We start from the raw sequence: 15,182 nt of genomic DNA, 5'->3' as shown, positions 1-15,182 counted from the left end.
CCACTTTAGGCATCTAACAAGTCCCTGGGCCGTGAAACTTATGCCAAACAATGTGTTTGTCTTTTAGGGATCTGTCTCTCTAGCATTTACAAACACAATGGAGTATAAGTTGAGATTACGTTTTGCTGAAGAAAATTATTGGTTCTATATTCACATTATTTTCTAGGAAGAGAGAAATGAACTTGCGAAACAAATAGTTTAACAAGATTAGGAATCATCTAAATGAGAAACAACTGAAAAATGTTTATGACATTCCACAGATACATGCAGTAAATTCAGCCTGCTTACCTGTAACTACTGTTCTTCAAGTGGTCATCTGTGCATTCATACATATGGGCTATGTGTCTACATGTTGCCTGCTGCAGAGATTTCCTAGCTACACTAGTTTTGGTGGAAGCCCCCATTCCTGCCGCCTGATATGTCTGTATAAACTCAGTGTGCTGCCATGTCCAGCCGATGTCCCTCTTTGTCAACCGGTGCTGAGTGTTCCCTTTGCAATTATCTCTGTGCTGACTTCACAATTACTGAATTGGGCTTGGGATGCTGTAGCAGGAATCAACTTCTCCTGGACATGGTACATCCCCTCAAGCCCTTTGGATCTCAGTGCCAGCTGTGCCATTGTCTTCGAGTTCTCCTTCACAGAATTTAGGAGGTTTGGAAGGAAGAGGATTGATGCACTGTATCCTCTGTCCAAATGACACTGAAGACCACATGTGCTGCTGTGTCTTCAGTGTGAGTGAAGCTGCCACCTGGAGAATTTGCTCAGAGAGGCATTCCGTGACCTGGGGAGGGGGTGAGTTCCAGCAACATGATGACCATATCCAGTGAGGAGATTGTCCAACTGAGTCAACTTGTGTGTTGGTGACATAGTCCTCTGGGAACAAAGGGTGTGTTCAGCCTTGATCAGGAGACATGGAGCAGACATGAGATACTGTTGCTGGTGCCCTGCTGCACCCCATCATGCCAACAACACAGAGTAGCCGGCCATTCCCAGCCTCCATGGAGTTTGCTCTCCTCTCAACCTGGCTGGCATCATTGTGGAGTTGGCAAGTATGCTCCCTGGTTCCAAACAGAGAGGGAAGACCACAAATGATCACACAGGCAGCAGCCAGACTGGGTGAAGGACTGTGCTGGGAAAAAAGACTTCACCATGCTGAGGAGGTGAGATGACTGTGGTGGGATGAGGTGAGGTAACTGCTGGTCCCTGCCCTGCTTTGGGAAGGGGAGGTGCAGAATGACCACTGTGGGGAGACTTCATATGGAGGGTAAGCTGGGGTACCTGGTGACAAGTCACAGATCTCACCCTCCGAAATTGACACTGCTGAGATTTGATTCATCAGCAGTACGGGCTGGTTCGGGTCAGCTCATGGCAGAATCACCCTTGGCATTGATAGGGAGTGGTGCACCTAAGGCCATTTGTTGTGCTTGGCCCTCTCCAACTCTGGCATCTTCTTGGCCTTTTTGGCCATTTTCTTGTCCCTATAAATACCCAGGAGTCCTGAGGTAAATGGGGTGGACGGTGTGGCTGGAAGAGCCTCTGCAATTGCAGGTGAAGTGTTGATGCTAAAATCTGGAATATGGTCAGGTGTTCCTACTCTGCAGGCCTGGCTGAGTTGGAGGGCTGGAGGTGATGTTCCAGAGTTCAGCCTGCAGTCTGCTTGCTGTGATCTTCCAGGCCTGTTCTGTGAACACCAGGTAATATGCAGAAGCCTCCACAAGGTGCTCCTCTCCCAGGCAGAAAGAGCAGAGTGAATGTCCATCTCTTGGGGACAACATGCTGCTGCAACAAATGTACTTCTGATATGGGGCCTTGAGAGCCATCAGGGAAGAAAAGGAGCAGAAAGGATATGAGAGTGTCAGGGATGGAAGGTGAGATAGAAGATGACAGACAAGGGGTTTTTAAGTTTTGAAGATTTTTTAATCAGGGTAGGTTTAGGTAAAAAAGGTAAGGGACAAGAATTAGAGTTGAATTAGGAGCAAAGAATAAAAAGAGCATGAGTTAGGGGAAAGCAACAACTAGCAGCAGAGGAATGACTTGAGGCACCCACCATGGTGGTTAGAAAGGAACTGAAGAAGTATGTGGCAACCACTTCCAGAAACACCAGGGGTGGGAGGGGAAGGGCTCCTATCAAAACAAGTCTAGCTAGGAAATCTTCCTGACAACAAGTCTTGTGCAGGTGCAGAGTCCATATGTTGAATGCACAGAGACCACAAATAAGAACTTGCATGAACCTAAATATGCATACTGAAAGATTACTGCATCAAGATATATCGATAATCCTAACTTATACTTATGTGATACATATATACTTTTGAGGCAAATAGTCCACACTAAAGTGATTGTTAATAGCAGAATATGAATATTTGTAACACTTGTCCTACCGTATCTACTCTATTTCTTTTTTCCAAAAGAATTCGGAATAGATTAGCTGTGATTTTGTTATCTTGAACACCTTGTCCTAAGCCTCGATTGTCATCCTGCATAAGTCGACGATCCATGATGACTTCTAATTGTCCTGAAAAACAAAACAAACAAACAAAAAACAAGACAAAAAAAGAAAAAAGGACTTATTTTGACTTTACTAACATGCATAAATACCTGAATCACGTCAGTTGAAAAAGATACAAAACATGCTGTATCTTTCACACACATGAAAGATAGTAAATGTTAACCAGTATGCAAGAGGTGTTTTTTTCATAATAACACAAAAACTATGGTTATAATACTTATAGTAAAAAAATGTACAATGTGGAATACTTTGGGCTTCTCTAACCGAAAATATTTATAAAAGACTATCAAACTGACAGGCCAAGATGCTCATACTTCTGATTATGCTACTTCCCCCTCTGCTGCTTTAGTAAACACCATAACTACTTAGAGACCCTTGATCGGCCTATGAGGATACCATGGAATTAGTGTGCGACATGTGATCAGCATAATCTGGTCTATTTTCAACACAGAAACCTTCCTACAGTTACTTACCACTTTTTAAGCTCGCAACTCCAAGAGACTGAGCAGAGTGAAGAGACAAACGAATCTTGCTATCCTGGACATAAGCCACTGTAGTCATTGGATAAATATTTGCTTGAAGAGGCAATTTGCTCATTGTCTGTCTGGGCTGAATCTACATTTTCAAGAGTGATTCCAGTGAACTTCATTGACAATTCAGATAAGACAAATAGGAAATTGCTTTTGCTACAAGGAAACAATGACAACTGGGAATTCTATACTTCGTTCTACAGATGGCAAAACCAAATGACCCATCCCAAAATTAGAAGACTACCGGCTGAGTCATGTTTTGATTAATGGGAGACAAATACTTTCACACACTCAATACTCACAAGAGACAAAACTCAAATTACTTTCTAGGTGTGAACAAAATTACTGTTAAAACATTTCATGAAAACACAACATCTCTGTGAAGTATACTAACTATGAAAGAACAGCATTCCTTTATTTGGAAAGATAATATGACTGGGCTTGTCTTTAAAATATATTGTATTAAAAATGCAGGAAAAACAAAACCTTTGTCCCTTACATATTAAACATTAAGAATGTGAAAAAAGGATAATATGATCTTTCTGATTTAGCCATTTTTCTTGCTGTTGAGCATATGCGTGCTTTAAAACTATTCATGAAGCTTGCCCCATTTGTATTTATTTCACTAATATCATGTTATTAATGATGGTTGGAAACTGATTATTTTTACCAAGACTTGGGAAAAAACCCCCATGTGTCTGCCCTCATCACATGAAAGCTAACAATGTAAGTATAAAATATGGTGTTAATAAATTGTAACAAAAAGCTCTAAGCACTTTATATAAAATCTAAAATAATAAAAACCATCTACATTTGTCTAAATGACATCACTGTAAGCACCAGGCAAGCTTTCCTTTCAAAATAACCTTGTTTTTAAACACTTTTTGGCAGAAGGGGAGGTGCAGGACACTAGGGATGGGGCAGTGTCCCCAGACCTCTCAAACTATCCAGACTGATATACACTTTAAGATGACACTCAGTGACTGAGAAAATTAGTGCAGGAGGAAATGATCAAGCAGCAGGGTTTACATATAATTAACTAACTTTTCTGCATGTGTCCATAAATCTTCTAGTATATTATCTTCAAGAGCTTGCAACCAGCTTTCTGAAAAAATAGGGAACTTGCCTGGATGAAGCTTCTTCATTCTACAAAGGCCATTGGGACAAAGCAAACCCAACGTAATGCTGATTAGTAACTCCCTTCTTGGGGGAATGGGAAGCCAGGATGGTACATTATGGGAAGGAAGGACGGATGGACGGCCAGCCGGAAGGAAAGAAAAGGGATCTAGATTTCATTGTAGTGAGAAGGGGCCCACTGCAATTAACATGGCTTAGTCAAGTTAGCTAGTCATAAATTAGTCAAGATTAGCTTAAGTCCTATTGATTTCAATGAGTCTAATAGACAAGATTTTAGTCCAACCAGAGGTAAGAAGACAGGTATAGAAAACTGCTGTCATCATTCTGAGAGAGCAAGAAAAAGAACATCACTTCCATCATATATTAATAAAGTGAACTGAATGAAGAAAGTAACACCAAAAGAAGGAATGAAGCATGTGGGTTGGATGAAGAGACAAAAATAGTTAGGTATTTTTAAGTCTAGCCCAAGTGACCCAAAATAACAGAATGTGTGAAGTTCAGTGCTGTGTTTCTCTCCTATCCTTCCCTCTGTAGCTCTCTGTGGCCTCTGAAAAGCTTCTCCAGAGGTTATGGGGAGCCTTCAGAATATTATGAACTATGTCTCATTGGGGTGCATTGGGATGGAGGGAACTGCCAAGGCCAGCCAGTTGTGCAAGATTCCTCCACCTGATTTGGGGTGTTTTCCACAACTGCCAAGGCCAGCCAATTGTGCAACATTCCTCCATCTGATCTGGGGTGTTTTCCATCTCCAGCTGCATAATTCACAACCTCTATCCCCTCCCTAGAACAGGGTTTTTGGGACTGGGGTGGGGGTATATTGGTGACTGCTAAGGAAAAGGAAGGAAGGGAAACAACTATTGCATAAGCTGCCTCCTGTTTTTATTTTGACAGATAACATATTTTCTTCTTAACCTATGCAAAGAATGGACTGACCCAAACATAAACAGACTCCTAAACTTAGAACATCAACAACTACATTTTTACTTGACAATTACCTGGTATCCATTGAGGTCAGTGTAAAATCTGTTGTGGGTTGCTACATCAGATGAAATTCTCATTGCAATCTCACGATTGTATTCTCCCCTAATGTCCACAATATTGGATATTTCAAGGGACTGGCCTTCCACCCCTAAGTATAAAAGAGATTTCGTGATTTCTCAAAACTAACTTGACAAACTCATGACCTCATTCAGCAATCAGCTTGTCAAGTGTCTGTGAATTCTGCAGCTCAACTGGGATCACAAAATGAAGAGTATTCACATCCCTATATAGATAAATAACCCCAACCCTAACCCTGTTCCTCTACCCAAGTGCTAAGCTCAGCATAAGGCCAAAAGACCATAACTGGAAACAGATATATTTTAACTAATTCCACTCCTCCTGCTCTCCTCTGATTCCCAAAAGCAATAGCCTTACTTTGATCTGGAATAGAGCTAGCTTACAACTAGCTTTTATGTCACCTACAGCAATGCAGCAATTCTGCACTAACAGAGTTAGTATCACTTCTTCATACTTTCAAACTTCTGCTGAAATCAACAGGAGTATTATGTCTCAAAATATAGTTAATAAAATTTGCAATAACTGAAATAATAGCCTTCAAGATGACCTCTGACTCATAAGAGAAAGCACACTTTTATGTAGAAATATGTTTTTATTTACTCACTTAAGAGTTTATAGAGTCTTAAACGTAAAAACCAGCACATTATATTGAGTTGATGAACAAAACCAGAAGTCAGTCAAAATATCATCGTCTGAGTTGGTTGTTCAAAGTGGTTAAAAATTTGGCCACTATGATTCACACCCAGTGAAGTTTACAAACATATGTCAAAGATAGCCCTGCATACAGTGTATAACAATAGTCTAGCCTGAGTAAATCTGGGAGATTAAAATACGGTAGAGAGCCTTCTGACTATGGGGTGGCATACAAATGAGAGAGAGAAAGAGAGAGCGAGAGAGCGAGATTAAAAGACTGATTTCCAACATCTCCCACTGTATTGCTAACTTTGATCTTTATAAGGGACAGTCAGCTACATGCATGCGCACCACAAGAGAGCAACTGACTTCAAATTCTTAAAAAATGGGACCCAGTTTTACAAATATATTTGCGAATGTTACCTTACCATGAACCTTGTAAAGTCGTACTGTGTGAGTCAAATGATGGAAAAAAGTAGTAACTTCAGAAAAAATCCTTCCATGCGTAACTCGTATAACAGGTGGATCAGTAAAAACATAGGGCTGCCCAAAGACAAACCAAAAAATACATTTGTATTTCTCATCTCTACAGTTATGGTCGTGCTTGAAGGGAAGGTGCTATCATCACCTCCCTTCAGCTAAGCACCAAAAAGGTAGGGAAAAGGGAAGCATGAAGTCCACACTTCCTTTTTCACTGCCTCTGTGAAATGCATGAAACATCTCTTGTGAAAGTACTTTATAGGAGGGAGTATTTAACGTAAAAGCCTTCTGGAGCAGAACAAAGGACAATCTTGTCCAGCATTCACTTGTCTGCAGTGGCCAACCACAAACAAGACATAGCAACATTCCCCTCCCACCAATGAATCCTTCAGTGGCCTTCAATCCTGCAGGGAGTTTATACTCATCATGATCACAGGAAGCCCTTCATTGCCTTATGTTCTATGTAGTTATCTGATCCCCTTTTAAAGCCATTTAAGTTTGAGGAAGTAAAGACGTCAAACAGCAAATGCTGATAATTACAAGAACTGGCCCAACTCTTATTCAATGAACAGTTTTCAGCTGACTTTGGATTGTTCAGGTTTTTTACTTTTTGTGGCTGAAATATTATTTTATGAAGTTTAGGAAAAAAAAATAGATTTCAAGAACACCAAAAAGCTGGAAGACTGACACTATCACACAGATTGTTTAGTATATCCTGGCTCAGATAATACTCTTACTTTCTATTCTTTATATAAAGTGATGTTTAGAGATTATTTTAGCAGAAGGTTAAAAAAAGTAAAACACTTTCCAAAATGTCTGATATTTGTAGACATATTTTTTTTCTTCTTTAAAAAGGCATATTCTACTGTCCATTCAAAAATTTATGGGGCTGGATCCAGCATTGGCCTTCCATAAGGACTTACTCCTTTCATGGAGGGGACTGTAACCCAGCAAATCCCACTTAATTGATATAAGACAACAGGCTGCAAGACATACCACCTTCATAAAGAGCTCCACACATCATCATCAGATCCTCTCCTTGCAAGTGCGGGACAGCCCAACTAATATTGTCCCTCAGCCACTGCTGTACTTTTCCTCCATATCAGATAGGGACCACTTTTCTCACATGAATCTCTTCCACTAGGCTGATAGCAGCCCTTCTGTGAGCAAAAGCAGCTTCCCACTAGCTGAAGGACACCTTGAACCAATGTATCTGCACTCAATGTATCTATTACTCTTTGGCTCGCCTCAAGTGCAAGACCACATAATATAATATTACCTTAGCTTCTCCATCTGGTAAGAAGAGATAAGCTCCACTCTTATCTCTATTACTTGTAGTTCCATACCAAACAAACTCCAACTTTACACGATGATTTTTACTATCTTCTTTTGTATTTATTTTCTATGGGAAAAAACAATGAATGAGACCGATACTTCCTAATGTGATTCAATGTCAAAATATTTTCAAATGGTTGGGATACTTACCTCTACTAGTCCAGAATTTCCAGAGAACCAGATTTTCATATAAGAATTTTCTAACATGATCTCATCCAAAGCATTCTGTATCTCTTTAATGTTGAAAATTCTGTATGGCTTGTCCAATTTAGCTTTATCATTATGATAGAGATTATAATCAGCCAATACTGTTTCTGAACTCAGCCCTTCCAACAGCTGATAAACTCCGAAACCCAAAGGTGGCAGATGAGTCAAGAAAGAGATCTGTTGGACAATAATAAAAAAGAAAATGCTATCTTTCTAATATCAAGATTTATATCCAAGTATAAACACAATTATTTGGCTCTCAAAAGGATCACTTATATTAAGATTCCAATTTCACAATGCTAGAAACTATTTCTTATTCAAAACTAACACCAATGTTGGGAATGAATATGTGAAAATAATGCTGTTTAAACGCACTCTCACATTAGCAGCATTCTTTTCAGTTTATTGCATCTATGGCTTTCCCAAGAATATTAACTGCAATTGTGATATTTCAAATAGATTGCCTTTTGCCATAAAAGTCACTATATTGCTCATTTTCATTTTTCTCTATTATAAGTAGAAGGGTTTGATTAAGTTTGATTAAGTTTGATCAACTTATCTGAAAAAAGAAGTGAATCAAACCCAAAATATTTGGGATGTGCAAACCATGCTAGTTTAATGCTTTCATGCCTTTTATCACAACCAGGTTTGAAGAATGCTGAACTCATTGCAAACATTTTCTTTATGACAGGTTCACAGAGCAGGAGCAAAATGCGTACCAGCTCCTTTTGGGTGAACACCCAAATGTCATCAGCTATGCTCATTTTGTTTAATTGTTTATGCGATTAGAAATCAAGGGTGCAATCTAGATAGCCATAGACCAGGTCAGAATCCCAGCTCTGACCTCAGAAATGAGTTAAAAGGACTGAGCTGAGACTCCAACAATGGATGGCCCTCTTGACACCCTCAGTGTGGTTCTTTCTGTGCTGGCTGCAGCTCTGAAGTTGCAAGCAGAACTTCAGAGCTGGGGCAGGGACAGTTCGGCAGGTGGGGAGAAGAGGAGCAAGACTCTGCTGGGTTACAAGGAATCCTGGCAGTGCCTCAGCCCCTCAGCCTCATGTCAAGCAGGCAGATAAGGACAGCTGAATCAGCCATTTGAAGAAAGGAAGTATTCCCTCCCTCTGTGCTCCTCTCAAATTTGACTGGAGGTCTGCTATCCTCCAAGTTCAGAGGAGGGCTGGATGGTGCCCTCATACTTCAAGCAAAGGCCCGGAAAAGAAATCAGGAATAAAATCATTTTCACATGTTCAAACAACATAGTTTTATCCTTTTTGTAATTCTGCTGACATTTAACAGTTGCTGAATTAATATTTATACTTTGCAATATTATTATCTTATTTTAGGGAAATAATTTAAGATCCTATGAGGGTTTTATAAGAGGTTTGTGTATCTTTAAAGTCTCATAAGGAGAACTGAAGTTTATTTCTGTTCCTAGCTCAGTATTCCATTTATAAAAGTTTAAAATATTCTGGAAGACCTGTCTGCATGTCACAGTAAGCAAGAATTCTAAAGAACTCAGGCTTATCATGAATATAACCTTGTGACACTCAATTGCTCCTGCTTGGCTTCTCCTGCAAGCAGGAGCTGCTCAATAAAACTGTGGACTTTCCATTTGTAGTTTGTGCATTCTGACATGTGAATCATCAGGTATGCTTGAGTTCGTCGTATGCCAGAGTTCCTAGTATATACAGCATGATACAAATGAAAGTTCCACAGTTTGTTGAGCCACTCTGGCATGCGGGAGGAACCAAGTGGCAGGGCCTGGCAGAATACACCAGCATGCTGGCTTACTGTGATATGGCAATCAGACCATTTTCTATCTTGATTGTAAACTGATGGGTAAGTTCTAATTTTCTTTCTTTTGCAGTTCATCTTAGCTTATGGATTCTAATCTTCTACTACTTTCCAAAAGAAAAAAAACCCCCAAACAAATGTATTAACATGCTAGTTCAATAAACGCTCACAAATAGAATGTAAAGAGCTTGCCTGGTATGCCTCATATGATATTTTAGCAGTTCCATCCCAGACAGCACTAAGCTGGACAACAACAGGTCTTCCAGAAGGTGATAGTACTTTAACTCTTGGTGTATTCACATAGACTGAAACCACTGATGAACGTTCTTGTTCTGTAGGATTATAAATTAAAAGGTACCTGCAAGAAACGTTGCCAATTTTTACAAAAGCAAATAAATTTGATGACAAATTTCTGTTTCACCTAAAATAAATTACATGGGTAGAATACAATCTAAGGCATGTACATTCTGAGAATATATTGAAAACAAGGAGAAGTGTGTGTTTATTATGTTGCATTCTTCAAGATATGCAGGTTTCCTGTATGTTGGGGGAAGTATGTACTGTAAAGAATTTAATGACCATCTTTATAACAAGACAACTCTAGCTATTCATTTACCATTTTGCATCATTGGGTTGAATCCAGATGAACTTCCTTCATCCAAGGAAGCTCCTCCAGATCCAACCTATTCATTCTGTATAACCTATAAGCTAATGGTGAGAATTGTCCTAGCAAGCAAAAAAAGAAAAAAAAAACACCACAACTTCTAGCTGACTGCAGTATCTAGACAGATGTTCTCTCCTAAAACACAGAGCATTAATAGGCACTAACACTGAAACTACATGCTAAAATACAGTCACTCACATTAGAAAAAAATTGCTATGAAAAAGGCAAAGCACAGAGTTTAGCAGTTTCTGCTCTTACCTGCTATCATACCACAACACAGGTTTTAAGTTATTAAATTACTTTGTTAATGCTTATACAAACTAGAAAGTAAATTGCTTAGTAAGTATACTGCCACAGTATGTGAATACTACCTTGGAAGCTGCTCCATCTGAAACCTCATGGACATTTACCATGATCCTTCCTACAGAAAGGATCTCAGAAGGGAGAGATGCATGTAGCACCACCTCAGAGCCTACTGCTGCTGGACTTCCCCTTCCCACAACTAGGCCTTCTATCACCAGCTTGATATGCCAAGGATTCTGATCACTTGTTCTTTCCAAAATATTGTTTATTGTGATCTCATACATCATTACTGATATTACTTGCCAGCCACCTTAGATGGATTTGCAACTTGAAAGGAATGGTACAAATAATGGCAAAAATGACATTTATACAAAGAAATATGATATTCTATTAGGCGAGAAGTTAAAAGCAAGATCAGCTTAGTCTACATTTTAATCATGTTTTTGTATAAAATCACCTGCTTTTAGCATCAACCTGGGATACCATGAGAAAAAAATGTACTGTTAACTATTCAAATAGCCCTAATGTTTGGAGTTACACCACAGGAATAGTGAAGAGAAGTACATGTTCACTGGGACAACTACTAGTGAAACTTGAGCATCAAAAAGCACAATGATAGGTGATGGATGGGCACCACCCAGCATTTTATCTCACCACTACAACTTCCCCGTTTCCCAGCTTTTGCTTCCTTGGATTAATAAATGTGACCTGATCTTAATCACCAAGATAATATAAAAGGCCAGTATAGAAATCTTGACCTCAAGAAAAGTGTCCATAAAAGCCTTCTATTTCAAGGGAGTACAGAAGGTGGCTCCTGATCTACTACCAGATCGCTAAGTGTTCTGCAGTAGACGAGCAAGGATTTCTAATGCCAAATTGTTTAGCAACCTACCAGTCTACCACTCACAACTACCTCAATTTAAACTACTAAAATGGAGAAAGCCTGGGTTACTAAGAATAGATTTTTGTACGACAGGGCTTTGAGCCCCATTCCTTTCTGATACTCTATGCAAAGTCAATTCTCAATTTTAGAGTGCTCTAATTTCATCTCTTTTGCACATGGTTCTGGTTAGCAGTTCTCAGGGTCCTGTAAGTCTAATGTATCCCCACGCTTACTTTACACAGCCACAGATAATGAGGCACATTTCATGCACTACAATAGCTCATAGTTGATCTTATCTATGTGTTTGATTAAAATTAATTATGATACCAATCTTTTGAAGGGAAAAGATATGTAAGTCTTATATAATTTTCTACATGTTGTTGCTATGCAGTATAAATTAGCTTCCTATATACAAACTGCATACAAATAAGTGTGCACACATTATGAACATCTTTAGTATTAAGATACATTATTATAATTTATGCACTTACATATGGCTATCGAAGTTCACAGTTATGCACAAAGAATGATAGGAGAGATCCCTACCCCAAGGCACTTAAAATCTAATGAGTATATAGAAGGAAATTTAAGTTCTGGAAAAGTTTCAGGATAAAAACTTCAGCTCATGGCATAACTCAATTATAGCTATCAAGATGCATCTTTCAAGAGTGTCACTTTAAACCCAACACAGATGCAAAGAGAAGCTGAAAATGTCCACCTCATCCAAATTAGAATTGTTTAGTCTCTGCTGCCAAGAAGGTCCCTATGCTAATACTGCATCAGCAGCATTACCCAAATCGAGAAAAGGTGACAGTTTCATATCACATGAAACAAAGAGAGAGCACAAGACAGGCATAACAATGTCATATCCAAACCCATTCTCTGATGGAAGGGCAGGAAAAAGGTCAGAGAAGAGATGACTGACAACTCTTGGCCCAAGTAAAAGTCGAGGTCAACCACAATTAAGTATGTAGTGCACGAAGATTGTCTGAGGAAGAGCGGGAAGGAACGGTGAAAGTAGAAGCAAAAAGAAACCCAGCAAGTAAAGGGGCCTTATATTTTAAATTAGCCAAAAATAAGTTTGCAATTTGGGTAAGCTGTAAAACGCATTTCAGGAGTGTCCAGTGGTTTCAGAAACACAACTGTATGTGCATATGCCTCAACTAATAGTATTTATCATACTGCTTTCAAGCAATGCAGTATTTCATCAGAAGCTGCTGCATACTGAGTCAGACCACTGTTCCTAGCCCAATACTCTTGACACTGACTGGCAGAGACTCTAGGGTCCTAGCCCTGGTTGGAGTTACCATTCTATCACTTAAACTTTATGCTACCTATAGCATAACTGAGATTTAAAGTACTTGAGATACCACACTGACAAAATGACTCTACTGCACCCACCCATTTGGAAGACAACGGCTAGATATAACCCCCACCCACAAAAACAAGCATGGAGGCAGGTTTACTGAGGGACGTTTTGGTACTATCTGAAGGTTCATGCTAGGCTCAAGACAAGAACTTTGAGAAACGGAACAACTACCTCTTTTTCAGAGGCAATCAACAGCTGTGTTGCTCTCACCATTCAGAGCACTTCTGTGTGGCATTGCCTCAGGGTCTACAGCTGGAACTGATTTCTTCTTTCAAAAATTTAAAATTGCTGTCTTGTTTCAATCAGTCAGAAAGACCCTGAAGAAAAAAATTTCCGGTCAGAACATTTTCACCTCAGAATTAGTAGTGAGGCTTGGCCTATTCCATCATTAAAGTGCTCTCCAAAATGCCAATTTCCTCCTAGCGCCATTTTCACAGCCCCTCTACTGTTCCTTGAAAAAGAATCTAGCCTGATTTGTAACTAGGGAGAAGACTCGGTAAAGTTTTTCACTCACATAAAATATTACTGCCCTTTATGAAGTCTCTGGGACATTAACAGCAGGCGCAAACAGGGACTGACAAGGCCATAAAGAATGGATGAAACATCTGTATTGATTATCTGCACACAATGTAAGAGAACCAGTATTTTCAAAAAATGCCCTAAGACAGCTGCAGACAACTGCAAAAGTATTACCCCTTTACAAGGAAAATACTTATCTCTAAGTAATAATATACTTTCATAAAGAATTCATATAGATCTGTTGGGACACTGTTTCATAAAAGTTGAAACCACAAAAATGAAATTGCATCAGATTTGTACTGATACATGTAAATTTAATGCAGCCTCCCCCACCCCGCAAAAATAAAGCATATTATCTTCCAGCGTTCTGAATATGCAACTGGTTGATAGTTAAATTTCTTAAATTAGAAAGAAAACACTTTCTGAGATCATTAAGATTCAAAGGTGCTGTAAAATTTTCATTTTTAAAAAATGGGGAAGAGGAGTGCCTAACTTTGAGGCTGCTAACTGAAAAAATCCAATAGTTAATGTTGATTAATATGCTTTTGTTATTTTTACCATATTATAATTGTTCCATCATGTTTTATGGTATTACCTTTTGTATGCTACCTTAGGAATGTATTCTCCATTTATCATTCAAACTGACAAATAAATAAATGATAATTTACTACATTTTGGATTTACTGTAAAGCAGTGGTGTGAAAAGCCATTTCTGGTGGTTCACCAGACCACTGCCCCCAATCTTCTGCTGCCACCACTAACATAAAAATGCATTGACATTGTCTGGCTTTTCCTGGGTTATCAACAAAATCTTTTCTTTGCCTCATGTAATCTCACTAAATCCTGAAGCATATTTTGCCCTCCCAACCCTAAGCTTTGATACTCTGCTCCACAATTTACTCCTAGCCCATTCCAGATTGATTCAAGTACTTAATTTTGTGTCTCATCTGACCAATGCACACATCTATAATTCCAGAAAATGCAAAACTCGCAATGCTGTGCCTCTTGTCAACAGAGGTACGTGCAAATCCAGTAAATTTCTTGGCTGATTTGAAAACTCCCAAGAAAATCAATATACTGCGCAATGGTAGAGAAGCAGATTTCACAAAGCACTACAAAAAAGTGTTTTATTTACATTAAAATGTATACAAGACAAGTGATTCAATCATCCAAAGGAAAAAAGTCTTTACTGTTCTCAAATTCCTCTAGTTATAAAACCAAACACTTTCTGTAAAATGCATCAAAGTAAGTATTTCAATGCAAATATGCATCAAAAAGTGACAGCATTTGAAAAATAAAGACACATTTTCAGACAATTTTATTTCTGTTGATACCTGAAGCAAATGCTAACCAGGCAAAAGTTACATTTGTTCTTGCACTTGCTGATGGTTACTTTTCTTTAGTCTTTTTCCATCAAATAAAATGGAGGCACGTGCCTGAATGAGCGAGCAGGAGAGCGCAAGCATGTGCCCTCCTTCTGCGGTGGCCCCTGTTGCAGGTGCCTCAGTCAGCCCAAGCAGCACTGCTGGTGGTGGTGGCCCACTCCAAGTTTGGCTGGTGACTCCAGCTCACCCCAGCCAGCCCAGGAGAAGTCCCCTGCCCAGCTGCAATGTGTGGCCGTACTGAAGAGCAGCAATGGGAGGCCGGCACTGTCTGTCAACCCACTCCCCTTTCTTCTGAAATCTCTGGGCCCCAAATTCCTGCTTACAACCACAAGACAAACACAGAGCCTGAGCGTTCAGTTTCCACACATACCTCA

At 39.4% G+C, this 15,182-nt stretch overlaps 1 protein-coding gene across 1 annotated transcript in view; it reads right to left on the bottom strand.

Annotated features, from left to right (window-relative positions):
• Positions 1 to 15,182, bottom strand: part of MAN2A1 (mannosidase alpha class 2A member 1) — a 74,382-nt gene that overhangs the window by 17,906 nt on the left and 41,294 nt on the right. Inside the window, exons 13-19 of the mRNA XM_044445734.1 lie at positions 9,878 to 10,043; positions 7,835 to 8,068; positions 7,629 to 7,751; positions 6,298 to 6,412; positions 5,173 to 5,306; positions 2,984 to 3,125; positions 2,383 to 2,516 (exon numbers count right to left, since the gene is read on the bottom strand). Of these exons, the coding sequence (XP_044301669.1) occupies positions 2,383 to 2,516; positions 2,984 to 3,125; positions 5,173 to 5,306; positions 6,298 to 6,412; positions 7,629 to 7,751; positions 7,835 to 8,068; positions 9,878 to 10,043 (1,048 nt within the window). The remainder of the gene's footprint in view (positions 1 to 2,382; positions 2,517 to 2,983; positions 3,126 to 5,172; positions 5,307 to 6,297; positions 6,413 to 7,628; positions 7,752 to 7,834; positions 8,069 to 9,877; positions 10,044 to 15,182) is intronic.

This window comes from Varanus komodoensis, unplaced genomic scaffold (genome assembly GCF_004798865.1).
Source record: "Varanus komodoensis strain SLA01 unplaced genomic scaffold, ASM479886v1 scaffold5, whole genome shotgun sequence".
Lineage (NCBI taxonomy): Eukaryota > Metazoa > Chordata > Lepidosauria > Squamata > Varanidae > Varanus > Varanus komodoensis.
Note: the sequence above shows the minus strand (reverse complement) of the source record. Positions and strands in the feature narration are given on the sequence as shown.